The sequence below is a fragment of the Artemia sp. Qi Xiang Cuo genome, chromosome 20 (assembly GCF_049724085.1).
Source record: "Artemia sp. Qi Xiang Cuo chromosome 20, ASM4972408v1, whole genome shotgun sequence".
NCBI lineage: Eukaryota > Metazoa > Arthropoda > Branchiopoda > Anostraca > Artemiidae > Artemia > Artemia sp. Qi Xiang Cuo.
Window position 1 is genome coordinate 44,555,672 of NC_142813.1, and position 27,489 is coordinate 44,583,160.

General features: G+C 34.4%; 1 protein-coding gene across 1 annotated transcript; it reads right to left on the bottom strand.

Moving 5' to 3' along the window:
* Positions 1-6,524: 6,524 nt before the first annotated feature.
* LOC148940256 (cytidine deaminase-like) lies at positions 6,525-26,274 on the bottom strand. The gene is made up of 4 exons (XM_089106116.1): positions 26,137-26,274; positions 22,321-22,423; positions 12,120-12,307; positions 6,525-6,812 (listed from the first exon to the last, which is right to left on the bottom strand). The coding sequence occupies exons 1-4, from the start codon at positions 26,272-26,274 to the stop codon at positions 6,606-6,608; spliced, it is 636 nt and encodes a 211-aa protein (XP_088962242.1). The 3' UTR covers positions 6,525-6,605.
* Between the last annotated feature and the right edge of the window lie 1,215 nt (positions 26,275-27,489).

A 27,489-nucleotide genomic window follows, 5' to 3' on the forward strand; every position in this document is an offset into this window, starting at 1 on the left:
CAAAGCCACCTGATAAAAATTTTGAGATAGCCATTTTGTTCAGCATGTTGGAAAATATTATAAGTATGTCTTTTAGGATGACTTAATCCCCTGAAGTTCCCGGGAGGAGGGCTGAAAGTTATGAACTTTACCCAATGTTAACATATAGTATTGGTTATTGGGAAGTATACAGTACAGACGTTTTCAGGGGAGATTTATCCTGGTAGTGGGGGGGGGGGGTCGGAGATTATGTGGGAGGATCTTTCCATGAAGTTTTCATAGGGGAAGGGGCATTGCTATGAAGGGGACGCCGGACTTCCCAGCATTATTTAAAAAAAGATCAGAAATTAAATATAAAAATATAAGTTTTTCAGCTCCAACAGCAGCAACATCAAAACTTTAAACGAACAGAAAATATTACATATATGATTGGGTTCACCCCCTTGTCAATACCTAACTCTTTAAGCCAGAGATTTTTTAGTACTTTGATAAGAGCTATTTATTCTAATTAACGGCCTTTGTGATTAAGCGGTCAGTTTTAAAGAATTGGAACAAAATTCAAACTTTCGCTTAAAGAGCAAGGTATTGACTAGGGGGTGAACCCCCTAATATACGTATTAAAAATATATGAATATAGAAGTTCGTTACGTAAATTAATTCGTAAGTTACGTATATTTATTACTGATAAAAACGTTCGTAAATAAAATGAAACAAGTTTAGAGAAAGCCATTTAACCAAATAAAAGTAAATTAATATGAAAATTTTGTTTTAATTATTCATGTACTGTGAGCCAAGATCAAAACCTGCATTTATTCAAAAACTTTCAAAAAATAAATAAAAAAAACAAGTTTTTTTAACTGAAAGTAAGGACCAACATTAAAACTTAAAACGAACAGAAATTATTCCGTATATTAAAGGGGCTGTCCCCTCCTCAACGCCTTGCTCTTTACGCTAAAGTTCTTTATTGTTTAAAAAAAATAGAGTTGTGAGAAAGTCAAACTTTAGCGTAAAGAGCAAGGCGTTGAGGAGGGGACAGCCCCTTTCATATACGGAATAATTTCTTTTTGTTTTAAGTTTTATTGTCGCTCCTTACTTTCAGTTAAAAAAAACTTGTTTTTTTTTATTTAATCATATCAAGGGAGGAATTTTTTATTGGACAAGATCTAAAGTGGGCGGCTGGCGAATCAGAAATAATATAAAAAATATTGGAAAACCGCCATCTCTTCCTCCCTTCCCCTAAAACAAAAGAAGGAAATTCACATGTAGGATCCCCAGGAATTTCGTGGTTTCACTAACTAATATTGACAAACATAATTTAGATGGAGAAGCTGGATATAAAACTGGGCTTTGATTTTGGCATAAATCTTCAAAGCCTCGGATCTCCTCACTGCCTGGTTCAAATTTAGACTCTCTGGTTTTCCATTTTACTCCTTGCTGAATGTCAAACAAAACAGGCCTTAGAAAATGTTATGTTTTATTTAGTAATTTAACTCTGAAAACGGAGTTTTGGTGATTTCTTTGCTCCCTCTACTCGTGACAAACAAAATCTGATTTATTTTCTATCCAAAAGTATTACCCATAATAACCATAGTCTTAACATTTATTACAAACTTAGGCAGTACACTGGGCAAAATTTCGGCATTAAAACCTTCGAAAGTACACATAGGGCAAAATAAAAGTATCCGAACATACTACAATTAACTTGAACTCTGAGAGAAGCTAAATTCCTTCTGGTCTACCGATTCCGTATTGTTCAAAATATTTCTACAGAGGCGAAGATATCGGTTTCCGGTCGGTTTTTCAAGAGCTGAAAAATCATTATCTCCGGCAGACAAAATTTTTGACCAGACAAGCGTTATTGATTGGACGAACCAATAACTAATTTAGTACTAACAATATCAGATAATAGCAATGGCGTTTTGTTCTTTATCCCTTGACAAAATTTACCGTCTTCAGTCAGAATTTAGCTTAATACCCTTATCAATATGGCGAAAATTACACTAGAGCGACAAAAAAATAACTCAGCTTAAATAGGGAAATAGTTGTGCACCAAAACTACTTAAAATCTAGATTCTTAATCAATTTTGTCAACATCATGGCCCAAATTCAAACTACTTACAATTGTTTCACCGTTTCTATATGTTTGATTGATATGTTATGTTTGATACGGATTTTTTTTGCTTAATTTCACTTGAAAAATAAATTCCATCCGCTAATATAGATTAGCATGACAGAAACCTGAGTTTTGTCTTCATTCATCAACGTTTTCAAGAATAAACTATAAATTTGGAAAGACGCATGGCATCTGCGGGCTGTGGTTGATCTCGCTATGAAACAATTTACAAGTTTTGTATGTGTTATGTTTGAACAAATTTACTGATTATGTATTTCGATTAAAGACAGAGGTCTAATTGAATGCAACTTGAAATATTTTTTCCACTTTGTTTTTAAAAAATTTAAAACAGTTTTTTTTTTGTTCTAAGCATTTTTAATTGATTTTACAATGGTAAACATTGCGTAAAAAAGGGCAAAATATGGGATGTTTCTTTAATACTTTTAAAACCTGAAGAGTAGGCTTGGGTGTGTACTCGAACCCGCTCATCCCTTCTTAAAAAACATGGGCGATTTTACGACCAATTCAACACAAGTTAATAATAACAAAAACATCTTTTTTTAACTAATTTCAGATTTTCGGTGGGCGAAAGTAGGTAGCGTTAGTTGTTCCTTCAGGCAAGCTTGAGTTTTCGATTGTTTTTCCCTTGTGCTATTTCATTTATCTGTTTTAGATACTTGATTATGACAATGGGTTAAAACATGGTAAAGAAGAAACAAGGGCTATTGAAATGATTTCAAACTCAACTTAGATTCTATTACTTTTTAGTGTTTTGAAAACTTCTGTTTAAATACGTCTTTTAAGTTTCTTTGACTAAAGAAACTTGATAGTTAATTCTGTTTACTGCTATGGTTTTCGGTAGTTAGTAAGGAAAACTATTAAATTTGCTAAATCTCCTCACTGCCTGGTTCCAAATTTAGACTCTCTGGTCTTCCATTTTACCCCTTGTGGAATCTCAAACAAAACTGGCCTTAGAAAATGTTATATTTTACTTAGTAATTTAACTCTGAAAACAGAGTTTTGGTGATCTATTTGCTCCCTGTACTCTTGACAAACAAAATCTGATTTATTTTTTACCCATAATAAAGTATTACCCATAATAACAAAAGTATTACCCGTAATAAGCATAGTCTTAACATTTATTACAAACTTCGGCAGTACACTCCTCACTACCTGGTTCCAAATTTAGAGTCTCTGGTCTTCCATTTTACCCCTTGCTGAATGTCAAACAAAATTAGCCTTAGAAAATGCTATATTTTATTTAGTAATTTAACTTCGAAAACGGAGTTTTGGTGATTTATTTGCTCCCTCTACTCGGGACAAACAAAATCTGATTTATTTTCTATCCAAAAGTATTTCCCACAATAACCGTAAATTATTATACCCTTTCATCAATACTATGAAAGGGTCGTCCAATTTTAGGTTTGTATTTTAATTTTAAGGTTTGATTTTTTTATTTTTATCAGTTTTATTCTGCACTGAGGACGGTCAAGCGGAGGTCTTGACCGAAATATTTGCATAATTTTTCACTGGCTGTTAATTGTCCTCGTTATTTTCCTTTCTTCGCGATTTTATGTTTTACCATAATAACCATAGTCTTAACATTTGTTACAAACTTAGGCAATACACTGGGCAAAATTTCGGCAGTACACTGAGAAAAATTTGGGCATTAAAACCTTCAAAAGTACACATACGGCAAAATGAAAGTATCCGAACATACTACAATAAAGTTGAGCTCTGAGAGAAGCTAAATTCCTTCTGGCTGCTCGATTCCGTATTGTTCAAAATACTTCTACCGAGGTGAAGATATCGGTTTCCACTCATTTTTTCAAGAGCTGAAAAATCTTTATCTCCAGCAGACAAAATTTTTGACCAGACAAGCGTAATTGATTCGACGAACAAATAACTAATTTAGTACAAACAATAACAAACAGTAGCAATGGTGTTTTGTTCTTTATCCCTTGACAAAATTTACCGTCTTCAGTCAGAATTTAGCTTAATAGCCTTATCAATGGGGCAAAAATTACACTAGAGCGACAGAAAAAATAACTCAGCTTAAATAGGGGAATAGTTGTGCACCAAAACTACTTAAAATCTATATTCTTAACCAATTTTGTCAACATCATGGCCCAAATTCGAACTACTTACAATTCTTTCACCGTTTCTATATGTTTGATTGATATGTTATGTTTAATACGGATTTTTTTTGCTTAATTTCACTTGAAAAATAAATTCCATCCGCTAATATAGATTAGCATGTCAGATACCCGAGTTTTGTCTTTATTCATCAACGTTTTGAAGAATATATTCTACATTTGGAAAGACGCATGGAATCTGCGGGCTGTGGCTGATCTCGCTGTGAAACAATTTATAAGTTTTGTATGTGTTATATTTGAACAAATTTACTGATTATGTATTTTGATTAAAGACGGAAGTCTAATTGAATGCAACTTGAAATATTTTTTTATTTTGTTTTAAAATAATTTAAAACAGTTTTTTTTTGTTCTAAGCATTTTTAATTGATTTTATAATGGTAAAGATTATAAAAAAGAGAAAAAGAGAAAAGATGGTAAAGAGAAAAAGGGCATAATATGGGATATTTCTTTAATACTTTTAAAACCTGAACTCTTGGCTTGGGTATGTACTCGAACCGGTTCTTCCCTTCTAAAAAACATGGGCTGTTTTACGTCCAATACAACACAACACAGCTATACAACACAGTTAATAATAACAAAGACACACCAAATTCTGTATTTCTTTTTTTGACTAATTTCAGATTTTCGCTGGGCAAAACTAGGTGGCGTTAGTTGTTCCTTCAGGCAAGCTTGAGTTTTCGATTGTCATTTCCTTGTGCTCTTTCTTTCATCTGTTTTAGATACTTGATGAAAGAAGAAACAAGGGATATTGAAATGATTCCAAACTCAACTTAGATTGTCTTACTTTTTAGTGTTTTTGAAAAATTCTCTTTAAATACTTCTTATATGTTTCTTTGAATAAAGAAATTTGATATTTAATTCTGTTTATTGCTATGGATTTCGGTAGTTAGTAAGGAAATCTACTAACATTTATTACAAACTTAAGGAGTACACTTGGCAAAATTTCGGCACTACACTGGGAAAAATTTCGGCATTAAAACCTTTGAAAGTACACATAGGGCAAAATAAAAGTATCTGAACATACTACTATAAAGTTGAGCTCTGAGAGAAGCTAAATTCCTTCTGGCTGCCCGATTCAATATTGTTCAAAATATTTCTACAGAGGCGAAGATATCGGTTTCTGCTCGGTTTTTCAAGAGCTGATAAATCATTATCTCCGGCGGATAAGATTTTTGAACAGACAACCGTAATTAAATGGACGAACCAGTAACTAATTTAGTACTAACAATAACAAATAATAGCAATGGCGTTTTGTTCTTTATTCCTTGACAAAATTTACCGTCTTCAGTCAGAATTTAGGTTAATACCCTTATCAATACGGCAAAAATTACACTAGAGCGACAGAAAAATAACTCAGCTTAAATAGCGGAATAGTTGTGCACCAAAGCTACTTGAAATCTAGATTCTTAATCAACTTTGTCAATATCATGGCCCAAATTTGAACTACTTACAATTCTTTCACCGTTTCTATATGTTTGATTAACCTCGATTTTCCCTGAATATATTCCAAGAAATTCTTTAAGAAAAGTTTTCGTCTCATAGCTTAAATCATACAGGGAAATATTTCTGTGCTCACTTTTAATGTTTGAAACTATTCCCAAGAAATAAATAAATCAATGTCGGCTGTGACTAATTGCACTAATTCAGGAACACATGCGAGTATTATAGTCAGAAGCAAAGGTTAATTGCACTAAAATTGAAAACTGAGCAAATAAATTACAGAAGATAGCAAAACAAAATGTGCCTTTTACTCAAAGGTAGGAGTTTGTAACAAACTCCCAATAGACAAAAACAGGGCATTTGCCCTTACTGTCAACCGTCTCCTACGTATTTTGCTGCGTGCTAAAGTTAGTATTTTATTAATTTTTTTTTTGTAAAAAGAAAGAACAAACACGAATACTTTCACTTGGGGTATTGTAATAAAATTTATATTATAGAAAAGCAACACTGCATGAAATGTTTTTTCCATATTCTTTGTGTTAAGCTGCTCAAAAGTTGTGCAGAGTAAAAAAAACTCAAAAAACAGAAAACACAATGAGACATTACCATCATAAATACGGCTTAAGTCAAGGCGGTATCTAAGGAGCGGGGTGGGCAGGATCTACAAGAGTTAACGTTTAACATTGATGTAATGCGGTGGCAGGAAAATGGCAGGAAGTATTAGAAGGTCGCAAAGCTGATGCAGTAACTAGCTCAGTGGAAAACAATTTGATCTATGTTTATGAATAGCCAGAGGTGATTTTCTCGGATTACTGGACAGGGAAACATAAAAACTACATACTCAACACTAAAGTACTGCTGACTGCTCAACAACAAACAAAATCATCAACAACAATTTAAACAGCTAAAGTCGAGCTTTAAAGTTTCCCAAAAACTTGAGGTAACAGCGCATCACTGGTTGTTTCAATATATGAAACTAAGTCTGGTTTGCAAATAAAAACAGGTATGTTCTTGCAAAATTCAAGTAAAAACTCCCTGCACGAACCACAAGGTTGGAGAAAATCTTCCACCATCTCTGCACATATTGCGGCTTCTGCAAATTCTAATTTGTTTGACAATACAACCTAAAAATTAATTTAAAATAATATAATACTAATATTAGTTGTATATGTTGTATATTATTGTTATAGTTTTCGTAAAAATAAAATAGATATTAAAACGCGGACATTTTCAACATCGTTGACGCAAGTAGCAATTGACCGCAGCAAAATAAAGAAGTCACAATTTTCAAGCAATACATCCAGAACTATTGCAAGCAAAGTATACGAGAAACGACCTGTTATGAGGAAATAAGAGCATAGCTGACTAATGTTGGGCTACAATAATCATATGGATTTTAAAAAAGAAAACAGCCACCATTTTTCTCGAATGCCAATCGATCAAGGGCTAAAAACAAAGAAATGAATATAAAGACGATAAACAGGTCTATGGCCAGTAAATGAAAACGAATAAGAAAAAAAAAAGAACGAATATTTCGCCCGTATATAACAAGGCGTCTTCAGCGTAAACAAAAAAAAAAAAAAAAAAGAAGAAATTAGAAACTAAAACTAAAAAATAAAAGTTCAAAAAAGGGTTAAAATCCTTTTTATCCCAAAAATACCAGATATTTCGGTCACATGTACAGGGACCGTCATCAGTAGCAAAACTTCTTTAACAAGAGTTTTACTACTGATGACGGTCACTGTATATGTAACAGAAATACATTTCTATACACTGTCTATTAAAAAGGATTTTATCCCTATTTTGAACTTTTATTTTATCGTCATGGAAAGGCAGTGTGGTCTCCGAAATTATCTATAACTAAAAAATATATATATAACTAAAATAAACTAACATCAAACATACAATTGCTTACATTTACAATTTGCAGCTACCTTCATCAAACTACGAAAGTAACTGGATTAAAAAGTAAAAAAAGAACAAATGAAGTAGATATATCATTGAACTATGAAACAAAGGAACTACAAATATATATATATATATTAGTTCAAATAACAAACCTAAGCGAATAGCAGCATCAAAATCTTGGCATTAAATTATGTCGCAATAATATATTTCTAGTTAATTTGTTATTTAAAAATTTTTAATCCAGTTACTTTCGTGGTTTGATGAAGGTAGCTACAAATTGTAAATGTAAGCAACTGTATATCATATATTTTATTTTAGTTTGTTTCAGTTTTATATACATTTTTTAGTTTTAGTTTCTATTTTCTTTTTTTTACGCTGAAGACTAGATCTTTATTCGATCAAGGGTTCCTGACCCTGTTGATTACACGGCTAATGTAACAAGATGAATGCTTCACGAATCATGTTTGGTACTCAACAAAGCTGGTATTTAAAGATTTTGAAGTGACTACCTACAAATATAAGACTGAAATTGTAATTTAATTGGCTTTAAAATAAAGTATGCAACTTACATTCTCTATAGATGGTTTCCAAGTCTTATTATAGTAAATTTCAAAGCAATTTTTAGTTCATCTGTTATAAATCTACATATTTTACTAAAAAAATAAGATCTTTTCCGACGTTTTGTCTCTTCATCCTTATTTAATCCTATATAACGTACCGCCAAGCCTCTTTAGTCTTTTTCTAGGGCACTTCATTTCAAATTCCCCTAATTCTGACCGTATAGCAAGACAATATTAAAATTAGACATTAATGGACTTTCGAACATTCTAATATGAGTGGCATGATCTTAATAAAGCTATGCAAAAGTAATATACATGATACTTCTATTATGAGTAAGTGAATACAATTTTAAAACTACTTTGAATAAATTTACAAGTGTATTTATGCTAAACGGTTGTATTATGTAATCAAACGGTGTGATAACTGCCATCTTGTTGTGGGTGGATCTTGAGCATAAATTTAGAGAGCATATTTTTGTTTTTACTAGCATAAGGGGGAGGGGGTAGAAAATGTTCCTCATGAATAACATTTATTGATTAACCTTTGCTCTCCTGAAAAAGGTGAAAATTGAGACGGGAAATTTCATTTTTTTTGTGTTCAGATCTCCCGTCATTCTTCCCAGGCTTTCTTTTATAAGGGTAGTGCATCAAAGAACCATCTGTTAAGAATATAAAGGAGAATCATTAAAAAGAAAGTTCTGGACTTCTAGCACGCAATTTCAGGATGATAACACATCCTGCCGTAAAAACTTAGTTTTTTTTTCTTATTTAGTGCCTCAGAACAAAGTTTCAGCTCAAATAGGTCCAAAAACGTCATAAAACCAAAACAACACGAGGTATATATTTTGTAAAATATAAAAAATTCATACGAAAATCTGATAGTTTGAATGGGCCACTTTCCCACGCCGTTGTTTGTGTCGTTCTTATTCACGTTCATATGCAGTCTATTAATTAAGTTATGTAAATAAAGGGAGAATAGAAACAAAATGAAAAATCAGTAAATTGCATATTTTAAACTGTGGTTTGATAAAGGCAAACTATGCAATAGCTGTATGTACTAACAGATACTAGCAAAGAAATCACTTTATGAGCCATTTAAAAAGGGGAACACTGGGATTTAGCTTAGTTCGTACATGTTCCCAAGTTTTACTTTTTATGGAAATGAATTTTTTAGGCTTTTTTTTATATAGAATCATAGGCAGCGCAATCGTGCTGCCTAAGTAAAGAACGATGTTGGCACAATGTATTATTTTTTTTTTCTTTAGACCAGGGCACTTCGTTTCGAAGGAGTTGTCATACAAACTTCAAAAAGGGCTCATTTGATTGGAAATTGGAGTGGCTTGCGCTTTTTTTAACAGTCGAAAGTGATTGGAAGGCAACTAACACCCCTTCCACGTCCACCATTTCCCCAAACACATCCAATCAAAGTTTTTCGATTGCCATTTTATTCAGCGTAGTTGATTTTCAGATATAAATTAGGTTTTTGAGGAGGACACCCCCAACAGTCCTCAGGGCAAGGGTTGTAAGTTATGTCCTGGGGGCATATTAGGTTTTTTATAGAAAGCTTTGTCGTAGAAACTTCAAAAAAGGCTCATTCGATTGCAAATTCAAAGGGCTAGTGCCCTTTTTAAAGGTCGAAAGTTATTGGAGGCCAACTAACCCCACTTTCAAGCCTACCTTTTCCCTAAACACATCCAATCAATAATTTTAGATAGCCCTTTTGTTCAACGCAGTTAAAAGTTTTTGAAATTAGGTCTTTGAGGATGATAACCCCCTCAGAGCCCTCGGGGCAAGGGTTGTAAGTTGTGTCCTGGGGGCATGTAAGGTTTTTATAGACAGCGTTGTCGTAGAAACTTAAAAAGGGCTCATTTGATTGAAAAATTGAAATGGTTAGTGCCCTTTTTATAGTCGAAAGTGATTGGACGGCAACTAACACCCTTTCCACGCCCACCATTTATCAAACACATCCAGTCAAATTTGAGGCAGCCATTTTGTTCAAAGTAGTTGAAAACTACGGAAATTATATCTTTGAGGATGAAACTCCCACCACAGTCCTCAGGGTAAGGGTTGTAAGTTATGCCCTGAGGGCATATAAGGTGTTTATTGAAAACTTCGTCATACAAACTTGAAAAAGGGCTCATTCGATTAGAGATTCAGCGGGGTAGTGACTTTTTTAATGGTCGAAGTGATTGGAGGATAACTAACGCCCCTCTCACAACCACCGTTTCCTCAAACACATCCAATAAAATTTTGATATAGCCATTTTGTTCGACGTAGTTAAAAAGTCCGGAAATTATGTTTTTGAGGATAACATACCAAACACCCCTAAGGGCAAGGATTGTAGGTTACGCCTTGGGAACAGGGCACTTTTTAATAGTCAAAAGTGACTGGAAGGCAAGTAACCCCCCTCTCACACCCACCATTTCCCCAAAAACGTCCAATCAAAATTTTGAAGTAGCCATTTTGCTCAACATAGTTGAAAGGTCCGGAAAATATGTCTTTGAGTCCCTTCTTAATGGTCGGAAGTGATTGGAGGGCAACTAAACTCCCTCTTACGCCCACCATTTCCCAAAACCCATCTAATCGAAATTTTGAGATAGCAATTTTCTTCAATGTTGTTGAAAGTTCTGGAAATTAGGTATTTGAGAATGAGGCCCCCCCCCCCGGCAGCCCTCAGGGCAAGGGTTATAAGTTATGCCCTGGGGGTATATAAGGTTTTTATTGAAAGCGTTGTCGTAAAACTTCAAAAGGGCTCATTCGTTTGGAAATTGAAAGAGTTACCTCTTTTTTAGTAGTTGAAAGTGATTGGAGAGCAACTAACGCCCCTCTCGCACCCACCATTTCCCCAAACACATCCAATCCAAATTTTGAGATAGCCACTTTGTTTATCGTAGTTGAAAGTTCTGGAAATTAGATCTTTGAGGATGACAATCCCCTCAAAGCCTTCAGGGCAAGGGTTGTAATTTATGCCCTGGGCATGGGCTTAAGCAGCATATTGTCTAGGGGGGGCAGTCGATAGTGTGATGGAGGGCCTTTTATCAACTGCTTTTCCAACCATCTGCTTTTTCAGCCATGTCTAATATAAATTTGAAGGTCTCGGGGGGGCCGCGGCCCCCCCCTCCCTACGCCCATGCCTGGGGCATATAAGGTGTTTATAGAAAGCTGTGTTCGTAGAAACTTAAAAAAGGGCTCATTTGATTGGAAATTGAAAGGGCTAGTGTCGTTTTAAATAGTCGAAATCCCCCTAAAACGCCCACCCTCCCATTTGTCCATTATGTTTAAAAACTAAATGTTGCCTTTAGATTAAATCAAAACGCACTGTTTTAATGCTAATCCAGAATAAGGCATCTCAGCAGTATTCCAAGACCAACATGAGGGTATTATATTCAAACTTTCGAGTCTACTTCTGCTCTTAAAATTTAGCCAAATCAAAATAGCGTAAGTATATCCAAGCTATCAAAGAAAGTAAACAGATTTTGTTGCGAATGGTATCAAGTTTTCTATTTCAAGTTAACTAGAGGAGATATGAAACTAAATTAAACTCTGTCTTCTCTGTCTCGCGAAAGAAAACTATTGACTCTGTCTCACAATTCTATTTTTTAAAACAATGAAAAACTTTAGCGTAAAGAGTGAGGCGTTGAGGAGGGGACACCCCCTTTCACATAGGGAATAATTTTTGTTCGTTTTAAATTTTAATGTCGCTCCTTACTTTTAGTTTAAAAAAACTTGATTTTTTATTTAATTTCTGATCGTTTTTTATTTAATGCAGCTTTTATTTGCATAAAAATTTTACTTTTCTTTTGCTAAATGGATGTCTTTACAAATTAACTTTTTTTATTTTTTTTATTTAATACTTTTTAAAGGCAGCACAAAACTTTACCGTGAAGAACGAGGTGTTGAGGAGGGAGTGGCTCCTTTCATACACACTTTTCATAAAAGCAGTAAAATAGGCAAAAAAAGAACCTTAATGAAGGCTAGTTGCAAAGCGCAAGTCTTCAAAGACAGAGCATGATTTTCTATGCTACATCCAGTAATAATTTCACCATCAACTGTTAGTAGAGCTGCTCCGACTTTGTTTTTACTATAAGGACAATAGGAATCACCCCGGGCGTCACGAGCAGACTCCATCAGCTTCTTGTTTACTTCACTGGCTTCACATAAAAGAAAAAATAATTCATTCTTTTAAGTGACATCTAGGACTGGCTTAAAAATCCTGATAATTGAGCTTGAATGCACACTTACGGGAAGCATCACGTCCCTAATCCTATCAAATAAAAAAAAAGGTTGTTTTAACTGAAAGTAAGGAGGGACATTAAAACTTAAAACAAGCAAAAATTGTTCCGTATACGAAAGGGGTTGCCCCCTCCTCACCGCCTCGCTCTTTGCGCTGAAGTTTTTTATTGTTTAATAAAAAAGTTGTGAAAAAGAGTCAAACTTTAATGTAAAGAGCGAGGCGTTGAGGAGGGGACAGCTAATTTCATATACGGAATAATTTCTGTTCGTTTTAAGTTTTAATGCCCCACCTTACTTTCACTTAAATTTTTTTTTTTCTGAACGTTATGAAATTAATGCAGGTTTTGATTTTGGCTCACTGTACATAAATAATTAAAAGAAAATTTGCATATTCATTTTACTTTTATTTAGCTAAATGGCTTTCTTGAAAGTTGTTTAATTTTTTTTTACGAACGTTTTTATTAGTAATCAATATACATAACTTACGAATTAACTTACGTAACGAAATTCTATATTCATATATTTTTATTATGTATTTTAGGGAGATTCGTCCCCCTAGCAATACCTCGCTCTTTACACTAAAGTTCGAATTTTTTTCCAATTCTTTAAGAATGATCTCTTAATCACAAAGGCCGTTAATTAGAATAAATAGCTCTTATAAAAGTACTGAAAAAACCTTAGCGTAAAGAGCGAGGTATTGACTAGGGGAGAGCCCAATCATATACGTAATAGTGTTTATTTGCTTTAAGCTTTGATATCGAAAAGTTTTCAGTGGAAAAGCTTTTCAGGTGAAAACTGAAATTCTTTTGATTGAAAATGCTCTAAATGATCTAGCAAGTTTTCCGAGAGCAGTATAATAATGTTATAATATTTGATGTTTTTAAGAGGAATTTCATGAAATTTTGTAGAATTGGTACTCCCTTAGTGTTTGAGACTTGTAGGGCTCAACGTGGATCCTTTTTTCCGCGTTTTGCAGGACCAGAGCTGTTGAATTCACTCCTTCTCTCTCTCTCTCTCTCTCTCTCTCTCTCTCTCTCTCTCTCTCTGTCTCTCTCACTCTCTCTCTCTCTCTCTCTCTCTCTCTCTCTCTCTCTCTCTTTCTTTTTCTCTCTCTCTCTCTCTCTGCCATTTAACATATTGTTTAATGAGTCGCTTTAAAATACATTGAAAAATTGACCAATATAATATTATCTACGCAATCTTCTTGTTGATTGTTCGTGAAACGAAAAGGACAAAAAAAGAGCCGCAAGGCTTAGCATTCCAATCGTGATTATACTGATAACTCTGTGATTCTAGCCTAAGCTCATCAAATAATGTCCAAATGATATTACCATCCGTAAGAGATATTCAGGGCGAAATTCAACAAAATATTAAAACAGTGAGAACCACTCGAACGTTCCTTGCTGTAAAAAGAAATGAAGTATTGGTCTGACATAATATTTATAAGAATAAATCAACAAAGGTCATGATTACGCTTCAATAAGGATTTTCAAAAATAATCGTTGCTTGGTTTACAATGAAGCAGTAACCTATGTAGAAGGACGCTGCATTGCACCAACTGAAGCCTGCTGGTGACTATTTAGTAGGTGTCCAAAAAAATTACTGTAAGCAGTAACAGTGTTGCTGTAAGCTGAAGCTCACAGTCGCATCAGGAGCCTCACAGTTACGTTTTACATTTGCTGCTGAGCAGTTTTTTAGAGCTGACATAGAACAGCATTAAAGCTGTGCTTTTGCTTTGCTAAAAGTTTGTCTTGAAAAGTACTAAGTTTACAAAATAATGTAAAATATTCTTTTTACTGATTCAGTAAAATTGTGTTTAAAGTCCCCGGTATTTTATAGCATTTTAGAAAGTTTCTAAACAAACCATGGGCATATTGCAGTCGAGAATGATTTGTGAGAGACTCTAATACCAACTTGCATTAAAACCAAATTGCAATCAAGACATGGGAATTTGGAGGGCAAATTTTGTATGAGCCTATTTCAGGATTCTATAAATAAGATGTCATTTCACTTGTAGATAGATGGCATATCATCTATTCATTCAACTTAGGGCAGAACTAACGTAGATAGTCATAGAACAAAGGGATGATCCAGATTTTTGGATTAACTAACGGACAACGTTTACTGGACTTGTTTGCAATATGCTGGACTGAATCAGCTTAGACTCATAGATGAACAAATGAACTAAACCTAATAGACTTGGCTCCTCAGTCTCAGGTGTGCCTATTTTACCAACTTTAGGCTGTTCAAAGACGAAACAAAATATTTAAGTACTGACTTAACCAAATAACCGTTCTTTCAAACCCATTTAGTGTAAGATTGAACTATAAGTAAGATTTTCCTTGCCTTAGTCTGATCCGTGGAAGCATAGATCAGAGTGTGGGCCCGGTGATGCATGCGTGTATAGAATTGAATGAGTTCACAAATAAAGTGTATTAAAAGTGTAAGTTCGATGAGAGATGGCTGTTAAATATATTGAGGGATGAATGTTTGGCAAAATTTAAAAACTTAGAACAATTTTACAATTTGTTTTTCTTTGTTTCTGTTATGCTTACGCAATGTAAAGTAATTAAAAGTTATTATAATCTAATCGTTTATATTTGAATTAAGGTTTTTTGTACTCTTTGTTTTTTCTTTATCGTTTTTTTTTTCTTACTCCGTTATGTTTTTGTTTTAATGGTGGGCTAAAATAAAATATATATCTATCTTTTATCTTACGGGCTTACATTTACTGCGTGAAAAAGGGTGTTTTTCTTTATTCATTTGTCTTGTTTGTTTTCTACAAGAGTGTTTTTAAACAATTCACATTTTTTTTTACAAATAACTCATTCATGTCAGAGGTTCATTTACAAGCTAATGATCTACTTTAGAATCCCTGGAAATCAAACTTACATTTGAATTTGTTGAAGCTAGGAAGTAAAAACATCTTTCTATTTCAAGAAAATGGATGCATATACTTAAGTTTTATTGCACTAGCGCCCTAGGGCCATGGCAAAACAAAACAACGGCACTACGTGTCTAAACTGGCATCTTTTCCAACCTTTTCTCCAGATGTTATTTCAATGAACGATTGAATAAAATATTTTTATAAAGTTTTTGCCACAGACCCTCCTCCTTAAGACACCATCTTTAAATCAAAACTATTAACGTATTTTGGTGATTTAAATCCCCATAGACATATTACAGTTTCACCTTCTGATATTGAAAACTGGGTATGATTTCTGAGATCAGGTATATCTGCGGGTCTTGATGGGATCATGTCTGGACAATTGAATCATAGCTCTCCCAAGCTTTTCTTAAGTTTTTCCGTATCATGTGAAGCTGCTTTGTCTCAGAATTATGTAGCAAAGTCATGTTGTGAGGGCCTAACTTCTTGTATTCTGAAACAAGGTAAAGAGCCTTCTGTTTGCTCTTCTTACAGGCCTATTACAGTTTGTTTAATTCTTGGAAAGCTTTCAGAAAAAAAATCTTTTTGACCACGTTTATGATAAGAGCAAATGTAATGGACAATTAGATAGGGTTCCACAGAGGTCTTGGTGTTCAGAATGCTCACGGTATACTTCTTTCAATTCTTCGTCAGTATGATCACTCCAAGAAGGAATTATTTGCTTGAGCCCTCGATATATATGGAGTATTTGACTCCATATTGCACTCCCAATCCATTTTATCTCTATTGAAATCTGGGGTGAATTTGTTCATTTCAAGTCTCTTTGGTCAAGGAACCAAAATTCTGTTCCTCGAATCAGAGGTGGCCGTTTAACTTCCAGCAAGATACCCATTAGGAGAGGGGTTAAAGAGGGGTCAGTGATTAGTACAATAATTTTTAATGTAGGTTTTTGCTCGGCTGCAACGATTTTGCATTCTTTGGTCAATCTAAATGGCCTTGATATCAGTAATATTTCATTCGCTGATGACCTTCAATTATTAGGTGAGAATCTATCTGGGTTGCGGAAAGCTGTGACCCCAATTTCTAGAAGTTTAAATTCAATAGGTTTAACCCTTACACCGTCCAAAACTAAGTTTTTAATTTTTAGTATTAACCGATAGATTAGAGGTCCTCTCTCTATTAATATAAATGGAACTGTAGTTCCTGAAGAAAAGTATTTCGTATATCTTGGCCTTCCTTATGGAAAAGCTTTTTTTGTGATACAAAATATCTCATTATCCGTAGTCTCAAAGACAAAATTACAAAGACATATGAAGCACTAGCCCGAGTCAGAGGTCAGTTCCACCGACGTACCCTACGCCACTTCTAATAACACTTTCTTTGGCCCACATATTTTTTTTTTGGCACCTGTGTGGTCTTTTTCTCTAGTCAAGAAAAAAGATCCATTAATTCCGTGTTTTTTAAATTTACAATTTTTTAATTTTAAAAATTTTCCAATTGATTTTCTTCCCAAAGATGCTTTACCAAGTAAAGATCCTTTCAAACTCAAAAAAAGTCCTTAAATTGATGTAATATAATTGAAAACAATAAATAAATAAGCAAATGAATGAATTATAAAGTAAATAAATAAAAAAAAAAATAGATTGATATAATTACTATTTAGAAAATACGCTAGGAAAGGCATTTATTCACAGGAGGAGTGGCCCCGGATCATGTCTTTTCCCAAAATTTATGACTCCCCGCAATTCTGAGATTTTCATAAGGTTTTGTTTTGTTTTATTGTACAGCTTTTCAAGAATGCATAGAGTTCAAAAGCTTTTTCCCAAAGATATTTCATCAGTTACAGATCCTTTAAATTATCAAAAATTCTTAAATATAGGGTAGCACGTTATAATATCAGAAATATTTATCATAATGCGTGTCGCCCTGAGGCGGGGACATACTAGGGAAAAAGTTAAGGTTTAAAATCGCAATGACTGAAAACTATTGACTGGAGGTTTTCTGCCCCTAATCTTAAAAACCTTAGGAAATCATATTTTTGCTTAAGTAGCACAGAGTTTTCTACTTTTTTTAAATGCCACATGGAAATGGTCACAGCATAAAAGGCCACAGGAAACGGGAGATATTATTCTCCTATACTTCCGAGTTGAAAAATGTACTGTGTATTTATATTTAGACCTGAACTCCGATACATTTACATATAGCTTGCACCAAAATAAAGTACAGTTTTTCATAGCTAGAAGTACAATATTGAGTTACCATAGTCATAGATTTTGAAATGAAGTTTTGATTTCTCGGTTTTGCCAAAAAGATACTTGGGCATATATGTATCATTTTCATGTTCATAAACGTGATAAGTGTGATATGGAATCGCACTTTATGAGGTCATCCTAATAACTAAGTAATAATTTACTAAATAAATCATGCCATTTGTCTGTTTCAAGGGTTATTTAAATCACATTTATTTAGCTAAACTTAGAACTACAAAATAAACCGACAATTCTGCTAATACGTAATTTAGAACTTTTAGATGGTACGTACAATGGAACAAACGCAATTGTTCCTGAATTATGCAACATCAGGATCAAAGTAAATATAATTAGTCGCAAAAAGGGTGAAACAAAAATTTATATTAATATGAGGTTAGAAGACAAGTAAGAGCGAGAATCACGGGTATACCAGCTTTTCATGGGTTGAGTACCTGGGGTAGAACGAAGCTCGGTCTCCCGTTACTTTCTATTCAAACTAGCTTAAACTAGAGCCTCCATTTCTTTCATTTAAAATCCTCACAGCTTAAATTGATCTTTCGAGTGGTTTTGTTGTCCTTTCAATATTTGGTTTTGTCACTATTTGGGTTCCTCTTACCCAACTGTCCATGTTGAGTAGGTGCCTGCACTAGGCCTTTCGTCAAAATTGTGGTTTTAGCAGGTGCCTGGGTCATGAAGTTGCTTGGCGAGGGGAAACAAAGCAGCCAGAAGCCTCAGCGATGGGCAGTACGGGGTAGCATTTTTGAGTGGGGGGCTAGATTGACGCCCATCCAAAACAACAGGACCTGGTTCCAGTGTTCAACTCTTAAACTTCCATCTTCCTAGTCAGGAAAAGAGTCCTATAGCTACTGTAATATAAGAGTAGACGATTATGTACAATTCCACAGAGCGGGCAAATCTCGAATCCTCCATATCTGAAAAGGAGTCCACTCCCCACTGTGCTGTGGAAACTAAACAAGGAGAATATTGTCGGAGAATCGTCCAGAAGTTTTTAATACAGAGCAGCCGGAACTACGATCCTCCTTTATCAGATGAGAGTAAGGAAAATGAAGCTATAGTGAAAAATGAGTTCAAGTTTCAGACTTATTTGTGGAACTCTTAAGAAAGCAAGTGACATCGTAAAAAAAGGCTAAGAAATTTATTTAGAAGTTGTGAAGGTGGCAAAGCAAACTGACAATGCAAGCAGTCTTTCCTTGGGAAAACGGAGGGCTACAAAATGAATACATGCAAAGATGAAGAGCCCTAATGACTTGTAATTAACACTTGCGTAGTTTTCGGCATCTCTCTAGGTTTGTACTGGGCTTTGCGCCGCAGATTGTTGGCGTTGAGGATCGCAATAGCGTTGTTCTCCTACCCTAATAATTCTTACTTCTTCAATTTCATTTTTGACTCGCTTTGATCCTGGCTTTTGTTTAGCTACTTTAAAGCTAAAAACTTTACGTCTATTGATGGTTCAATTGTCTCTTAAGTTGAATAAAGCTAGAACAGAACAAGTCAAGTTTTCTATCTGTTTGTGAAACTCTTTAGAGAGCACGTTACATCCAAAAACCAAAATTAGTTAATTTGCAAGTTCTTGAGGTGGCAATGGTTCTAACTTCATTTCTCTTTCTCCTTCATTTTGGATTTTAACTATTTTAGGCAATGTGTCAATACCCTTTGCTTCAGTTAATCGTGGATTGAATTCCAGGCGATTCATTTCATTTTCATTGAAAAACTTATGTCGTTCGAATCGTTCTCTCGGACACATACGTTTTACATTTCAGGTAGTTGGAAAACTTTTTCTTTTCCAACGAATCATCGTTTATAATAATCATAAATTTGTGTTTTTGAATCGTCTTCTTGTCATATTGTCGTAGAGTTTTAAAATTACTTAGATAGTTTCTCAAGATAGACCGATAGTCCTCCTCAATCAAAGCTAATTGTTTGCTATAAATGATAAATTAATGTGACGTCATATGTAGCTGTAACATGTATAAAACTTTTGTATTATAGTATGCCATCCTTACAACACTGATGTAGCCTATATAAAGATGAAGTTGCTCATATGAATTTTTTCCAAAAATTGAAGCTATTTGCGAGTTTTCTGAAACTTGTAACCTATGTGGATAAATTATCGGAAAAAAATTTGGAGCTGTTTAAAAAAAAAATCTATAAATAAATAACAACAATTACAACGAATAAAAAATGAAAGTGAAGAACAAAGAAATACGGTGTTTGAAGATATGTGAAAATTAGAAAGACAAAAAGTCAAAATAGATGTGAAGAACAACTAAAAATAGAGTTAAAAAAGATATGAAACAATGATAATTCCTACGAATAAAAAACGAAGTGATATTTCATGACATGAGACCAAAGAATATGCTAAGGCGTAATTAGACACTCAAATATATAGAAAACTGACGAGTGTCGAGACTCCCTACAATAGTCAATAGTTCGCCAGCTTCCAGACTGGGAAAATGGTTAGCCACAATTTTTCGTCCTCTTATGTCGACGCAAGCTTCTTACATTAAAAATTTCAGTACACCTTGTGGATAAATTAAAAAACCTTGATATAAAAAAAGACACAATTTTGGCCAGTTTTGATGCCATTTCGATGTATACATCATGTGATATAAAAAAATGTGAATTTGCTCTTCAAAAGAAACTAGAAGATAATATTGACCGGATGGATTACAAAACATTAGATATTGAAACTATTATGCAGCTTGCTCGCCATTGCAATAGATATTCCTTATATTTTCGGTACAACAATCAATTTTTCACCCACACAAATGGCCTCCCGATGGGTAAAAGCCTTTTACTTGTTTTTGTCACTTTTTACATGGAATTTATTGAAACCTCCGCTTTGAATACTTTTCCTCTGAAACACCGCTTCTGGGGCCGGTTTGTCGATGATGTGATCTCTGTCTGGAATCACGGAGAGATAGAACTTAACGCTTTTTTACTTCATCTTAATAGTTTCGATTCCAGACTTCAGTTCACCTTGGAACTAGAAGATAATCATAAACTGCCTTTTTTAGACGTCTTAATCTTCAACAAAGCTCACAGCCTTGTATATTCAATTTATAGAAAACCTATAAATAATGATAGTTATTTGCATTTCTGTTCCAACCACCCTCTTTGCGTAAAAAGAGGATTAGTTATATCTTTAGTTGATTGCATCATAAGAATTTGTTTAAAGGCTCATATAATCCCAGAATTAAATTATCTGAAGGACATTTTGTTTTGCAATGGACATCTCATTAAATTACTAGAATCCATCATAGAAAAAAGACAAAAAAAGGCAGAAAAAGATTTATCATCTCCACAACCTCCAACGGATATCATCCCTTTAGTGGGTGATAAGAAAGTTTTTACTGTTTTGCCCTATTTTCGCAAATTAGGTGACAAATTGCAAAGAATACTTAAAAAACATACCTTCAAAAATTCTAATAAAATCCAGAACTATTTTAACAGTGGTAAAGATAAAACGAGCCCTATTTTGGGCAGTGGTGTTTATAGGATTTCATGTTCTTGTGGCTGTTTCTATGTTGGAAGAACCCACAAGCAACTGGAAAAAAGATTGCGAGAACACAGGCTCTCAATCTACAAAGCTATGGAGCTATGCCAACGGCCTGAGACTTTTGATTCCGCCTTGGCTCAGCGTGTGTATGACAACCCGCAACATTTTGTTTTAATCGAAAACACCTCCATTATTGCCCCTGTTAAAAGTCTCATACATGTTTGCAAGGAGGCAGCTTAGATAAAAAAAAAAGTATACTTACTAAAAGGTTGCTCTCAGTAGAGACACGGGAGAAACTCATTTAAGCCCTATTGATGATAAACTAAATAATTCTAATCGTTTTTAATGAAATATTAAAAAAATCACATTTTGCAATCTAAACTAATCTCTGATGATGTTTTATCATGAAAGCGTTTAGCTTCTAAAAATGCTCTGTATAAAATAAAAAATTGAAGTCCAGGTCAGTCTTGTATTTTTTCATTCAGTTACATTTTCAGCGTAGCATGGAAAGGGTCTTCGAATTTTAGTTACGTTTCGTTTCTAGGTTTGAAAATGTTTTTGTTTATGGTATCCATGGAGTTTTATTAGTAATTTTGATGTTATTATCCTGCACTGAGGATGGTCAAGCGGAGGTCTTGACCAAAATATTTGCATTTTAGTTCATATGTTTCACTGGCTTGTATAATCCTCGTTTTTCTCTTTTTTTATTATTGTTTCATTGTATCATGATTAGCCAGTGTGGTCTTAGAAATTATTTAGAAATTATTTTCCCTACAGCATAAAGCTAACTCTAGGTCTCGTTTTGATAAGCGGATATGAATCCCAGTGTATCATTACTAGCTTTCGAAATTAATGAAAAATTATTCTAAAGCAACTCTAATTCCTTTCATTTCTTAAATACACTCACATCCACGCAGTAATGGACTTTTGTCAGAGAAGAAGGTCCTGTCAATGCATTATTTTTTTCAAACTAACTGGAAAGGTAAGCAATGATAGGTACCACTGCAAACTTTTCTATGTCATTGTGAGTTCCAGCGCAGCAGGAACTTTCTCAAATCTACCCCTACGTTTATGCACTCTCCTGAATCTACTACTTCTTAATCGTTTGTTGTTTTGAAGCTTATATGACACAAAACAGCAAACTTCAACTGAGAGTTTGACGACCCTTGATTGGGACACTTTTATTGATGGTATGACGTTTTTATTTAATTAAATAACCTGAACGGAACTGATCCAATTCGAAGATGAGGTCACCCCAAGATAGAAACAGCTTACCTGTTAGAGCATTAGGTGTTAAAGGCATTGCCTCATTGAAGCATGCATAAGCAACTGCATCTCTTTTCTTTAATGTGTCCATAGTTTTGAGCAACGGGACTTCCTAAAAGTACAAAGAAAACATTGCATTTTTTCCAGGGTTTTGGAGTCTGAGTTGTAGAATCGAGTTCTAGTTTCTAGTAGCTTTTTTTTTTTTATTTGAAATACGATTTTTGATTTTGATTCAGTTTTACCTATATAATGACAACAATTTTCACTACAAGACTTCTGTCACAAAATTTATAAATATTATTAATGGATTTTCTACTCTCACTGCCGGATCTTGGAATTTGGATTGGAATCATATCAAATTTTTGAACTCTCTGAGATTCCACAGCAGCTTGAACAAGTTTGATTTTTATTCGTTATAAAGAAATCAGCGTCAACTGGTAGTATGCCCGGTGGTGGATCAAGGGGACGAGGAAGGACGCCCCCCTAAAAAAAATCCTGGATCCACCCCTGAGCGTACCACCAGAGAAAAATCCCAACGCGTCGAACATTTTACCTATAAATCAGGTATTTGGCTGCCGATGAGGAAACCAACGAAATGTAGCGGTTTGCTAAAAGAGGTAGAAATTATGAAGACTTGTCAATCTAGTAACTGCAATTTTACAACACAGATTTTTTTAAATAATACAAGTGATTATATGTAGCGATTCCAGAGGCAACGCTATAGCGTTGCCTATAATAAAGGCCATAAAATTTTCTTTTTTTCAGAGCCACTTCATATAGAAGAGGTGGTGGTAAAAGCTTTGGAGGGGTCATTTAATTGAAACTTGGAAGTTCTAGTGGCCTTTTTAACTGTCAAGAGTGACCGGAGGGCAGTTTGCGCTCCCCCGCCTTTTTCCCCAAATGCTTCCAATAAAAAATTTTAAATAGCTATTTTGTTACAAATAGCTCAAAGATCAAATAACGAAAATGCAGGGGCCAACACAACCCCCAGAGCCCGGGGGAGGTGTTTTAAGTTTTGCCCCGGAGGCATACAAAGTTCTTACAGAAGGTTATTAAAATAGTTAAAAAATCACATCCGCCCAATCCCCCCCCCCCTTACCAAAAAAGCCTATTAACGATTCTCTATTCTAAAACTTAAGGGACCTGACCCCAAGTCCTTCCTCCATGGCCCAACCCCATCTCCCCAAAAATAACTTATTCACTTCTTATCATTATAACTTATAATTACAGTTTATTCCAAAATTTATGGGATCTGGCCCCTGGCCCTCCATGGCCCGAGCCCCCTTCACAGAAAAAAAATTTTTGATGATATCTTTTTCCAAAGCCTATACGAGCTGACCGAGCTGACCCCTGGTTCTCTATGACCCCCCCCCCCCCCTCTAAAAAAAGAAGAACAATATTAACGATGTTTTATTCCAAATTTTATGGGAGCTGACCCCACCATGACCAGACCCATCCCCCTTTCTTCCCCCGAAAAAACTATTAACGACATTTCATACCAAAACTTGTGAGATCTGAAACCTGGCCCTCCATGACCTGACCCTCTTCCTTCAAATAAACTATTAACGATATATTATTCCAAAACTTATGGCAGCAGACCCCCCAGCCCTCCATAAGCCAAGCCCCCCCAAAAAAAACAATTTAACAATGTCTTATTCTACAACCTATTGGAGATCACCCCTGGCCCTCTATGGCCCTCCTCCCAAATAATATTGAAGATATTCTATTCTAAAACTAATAGGAGCCGACACCATGCATTCCATGACCTCCCCCCATATATATATATATATATATATATATATATATATATATATATAAAAAAATATATATATATATATATATATATAAATATATATATATATATATATATATATATATATATATATATATATATATATAAATATATATATAAATATAAAAAAAAAAAAATATAAATATATATATATATATATATATATATATATATATATATATATATATATATATATATATATATATATATATATATATATATATATATATATATATATATATATATATATATATATATATATATATATATATATATATATATATATATATATATATATATATATATATATATATATATATATATATATATATACATATATATATATATATATATATATATATATATATATATATATATATATATATATATATATATATATATATATATATATATATATATAAACCCCTCCCCCCACCCCACAGAAAAAATTAACAGCATTTTATTCCAGAACGCATGAGAGCTGACCCCTTGGCCCTCTAAGGCCGATCCAACCTCTTTCTCAAAATAATTGTTAAAATACCTGATTTTAAAACTTACGGAAGCTGACCCCTTGGCCTCCATCTCCCAACGTGCTTTGACCCCCCCCCCTCGATCATGCCCCCCCCCCACAAAAAAAAAACAAAAACAAATCAACAATGTTTTAAATCCAAAACTTATGGAAGCCAAATCCTGACCCTTCATGGCCCGACCCCCCGTAATTTTTTTCAAAACTTATGGGAGTTAACATCCGACGTTAAGGCCAGACATTGATATCTTATTCCAAAACTTATGGAGGCAGACCCGCGGTACTCTATTACCCGACCCTCCCATTCAAAATAAAATAATAACAATACTTTTTTCCAAACCTATGGTAGCTGACCCTTGGTCCTGTATGACCTGAACCCTCGGTCCTTAAAGTTATGGGAGCTGACCCCTAGCTCTTCATGGACCAACTTATGGCCCAATTTTGGGCCATAGGTATCACTATTTTTATTGGTAATACTTTCTCTGTGGCTGCTCAGTTATTCATACGACAGAGGGGGATTTATCCAGTGGAGTTTTCTAGGGGGATTTACAAGAGGAAATTTTTCACAGGTTGGGGATTTGACACGGGGGATTTTACGGGAATAATTTTCTAAAGGGAGTTTTTGGGTGAATGCGTCTAGCACCACGAGATAGTTTGGAAGATGTGATATTTCACAGGCACAACAACTGCTAAAAAGGTCACTATACTTATATGTGTCTTGAGCAGTCTTGGAAAGAACTAATAGAATTAAACTAATATTTGATATATAATAATAGTAATTGCTGAAAGCTCACCAGTTCAAGATTTTTTATTCTCTCACACAACGGTCATACTTAAAATAAGGATAAAATGCTTACTTTGCACTAAATGTTAAATTAATTTCGACAATATACAAATAAATCCAATAATGGTCAACCCAGATGATCCTCTCCCTTCTAAGCCACAAATGAAATGATCTAAAGAATCATAGTTACGAAAATCTCCGTTATACATATCGAATCTCCTTTTCTCGTCTCATTCAATCACTAAATTATTCCATTTTGGCCACATTTAACCAGCAGGATTGTTATATCAGGGATGCGTTCGAAAAGAATAACGGTTTAAAAACATTATCAAGGATTACTATCACGCATTTTTTTAATGTTTAAATACTATCCAGTATCTACTATTAAATACGGGCTCATGCTATAATACTATCACGCACTTTTTAAATGTTTAAATATCTGAATATATAAACAAAAACTATTTTGGAATAGGATGTTTAGAAAAACTTAAACTTTGGCAATAAAAAAGCGAACAGAGATTAGTTAATGAATTTAATAAAAAATGAGGAATTTTTTGCGATAATTAAAAACTACTCTGATGGAAAAATCAGTTATATCGCGAAAGGGCTTAAATAATGAAATTTACTCTGGTAACTCACATTTAAATGAACAACATCACAGTTCATGCTGAATAAATGATGGTCCCATTCAATGCTTGACAATCAAGAAACAGCTTTCATTACCTCGCGATCGAATCCGCACCCGGTATACCAATTCAAAACTTTACATGTCGTATTTCTACGTTGTGACTCCCCAAGTATAGTTCTGAAGCTCCAACGATTCAGAAGTTGATTCAGTTTCATTGCTTGGTTTATCTCCATTCTTTTGATTCTTCAGATTTAAAATAATTCTTCTCGCTTCGTTTTTAAATAATGGTGTCAGCATCCTGATTTGTAAAAGAAAAGAATTAATCCTTTAAATGGCGCAATCACTGAAGAGAATAATACATTGATTAAAACTAAAAGCCCCCTATGGGCCAAGGTTAGTTCAAAACATGATAGTTAAATAATGTATCTCAAGACACCACAATCTAAGACGAATACTATTGTTGTTTTTCCTTAAAAAGGTTATTTTCTGGAATTGAGGCCTCTTGAGACACGTTATTTACGCTTAGTCTTGCAGCATTTCAAACGGTCCCGCATTGGAGATGATGTCAAGCTTATCAGCGGATACATTTTTCGATTATGATGTGGTTCAGTCAGCAACACTCGAGAAGTATTCTGTCACAAATGAAACGTACCACATACGCTTCTAAAGTGAATGAAAGGAAGAGAAGGTGACCTATGGAGAATTCGAAGGAATTTGGCATAAATTCAATAGATGACTCAATCTGACCTCGGTGAGAGCACGGGCAGAGAACCTGGTGGCAACAGACATCCGGTCAGCCAGAGTGTGCATAATTTCATCTGACAAGATCACCCCCTGGAAAAATCCCTCCCCATATAAAATTCTCCCTTGGAAAAACTCCCAGCAAAAAATTCACCATCCACCCAAAAATGTATACATACTTCAGAATAACAAATACTCTATAAAAATGGGCAAATTTTATGACTTAAGGACCTTTCCCCTTAGACTGTGGGGGGTCATTTTATATCGAAAGGCATAGTTATTGGGTCTTTCAACTATGATGAGCAAAATAACTATCTCAAAATTTTGATCAGACACCTTTGGGAAAACAGGGGCGGGGGAAAGGGCCAGGTTGCCCTCCAAACTTTTTGGTCACTTAAAAAGGGCACAAAAATTTATAATTTTCTTTCAACTGAGCCCTCACCCGATTTTCTAGGAAAACTGGGTTGATACGATCACCCCTGGGAAAACAAACAAAAGCAAACAAACACGCATCCGAGATCTTACTTCTAGCAAAAAAGAAAAAATACAAAATTCCATACTTTTGCAGATAGGAGCTGGAAACCACTACAGTAGGGTTTTATGATGCGCTGAGTCTGATGGTATGATTTTTATTAAGATTGTAATACTTTTGGAGGATGTTTCTCGCTTTTTTCAGAAATCAGGCAAATTTTCACTGGCTCGTAGCT

Coding starts and splice junctions, on each gene's coding strand:
- LOC148940256 (XM_089106116.1), bottom strand. CDS start 26,274: ATGGAGATAAACCAAGCAATGAAACTGAATCAACTTCTGAATCGTTGG. Junction 22,424..26,136: donor GGTGCGGATTCGATCGCGAG/GTAATGAAAGCT, acceptor TTGTACTTTTAG/GAAGTCCCGTTGCTCAAAAC. Junction 6,813..12,119: donor TGCAACTAGCCTTCATTAAG/GTTCTTTTTTTG, acceptor ATTAATTTTTAG/GTTGTATTGTCAAACAAATT.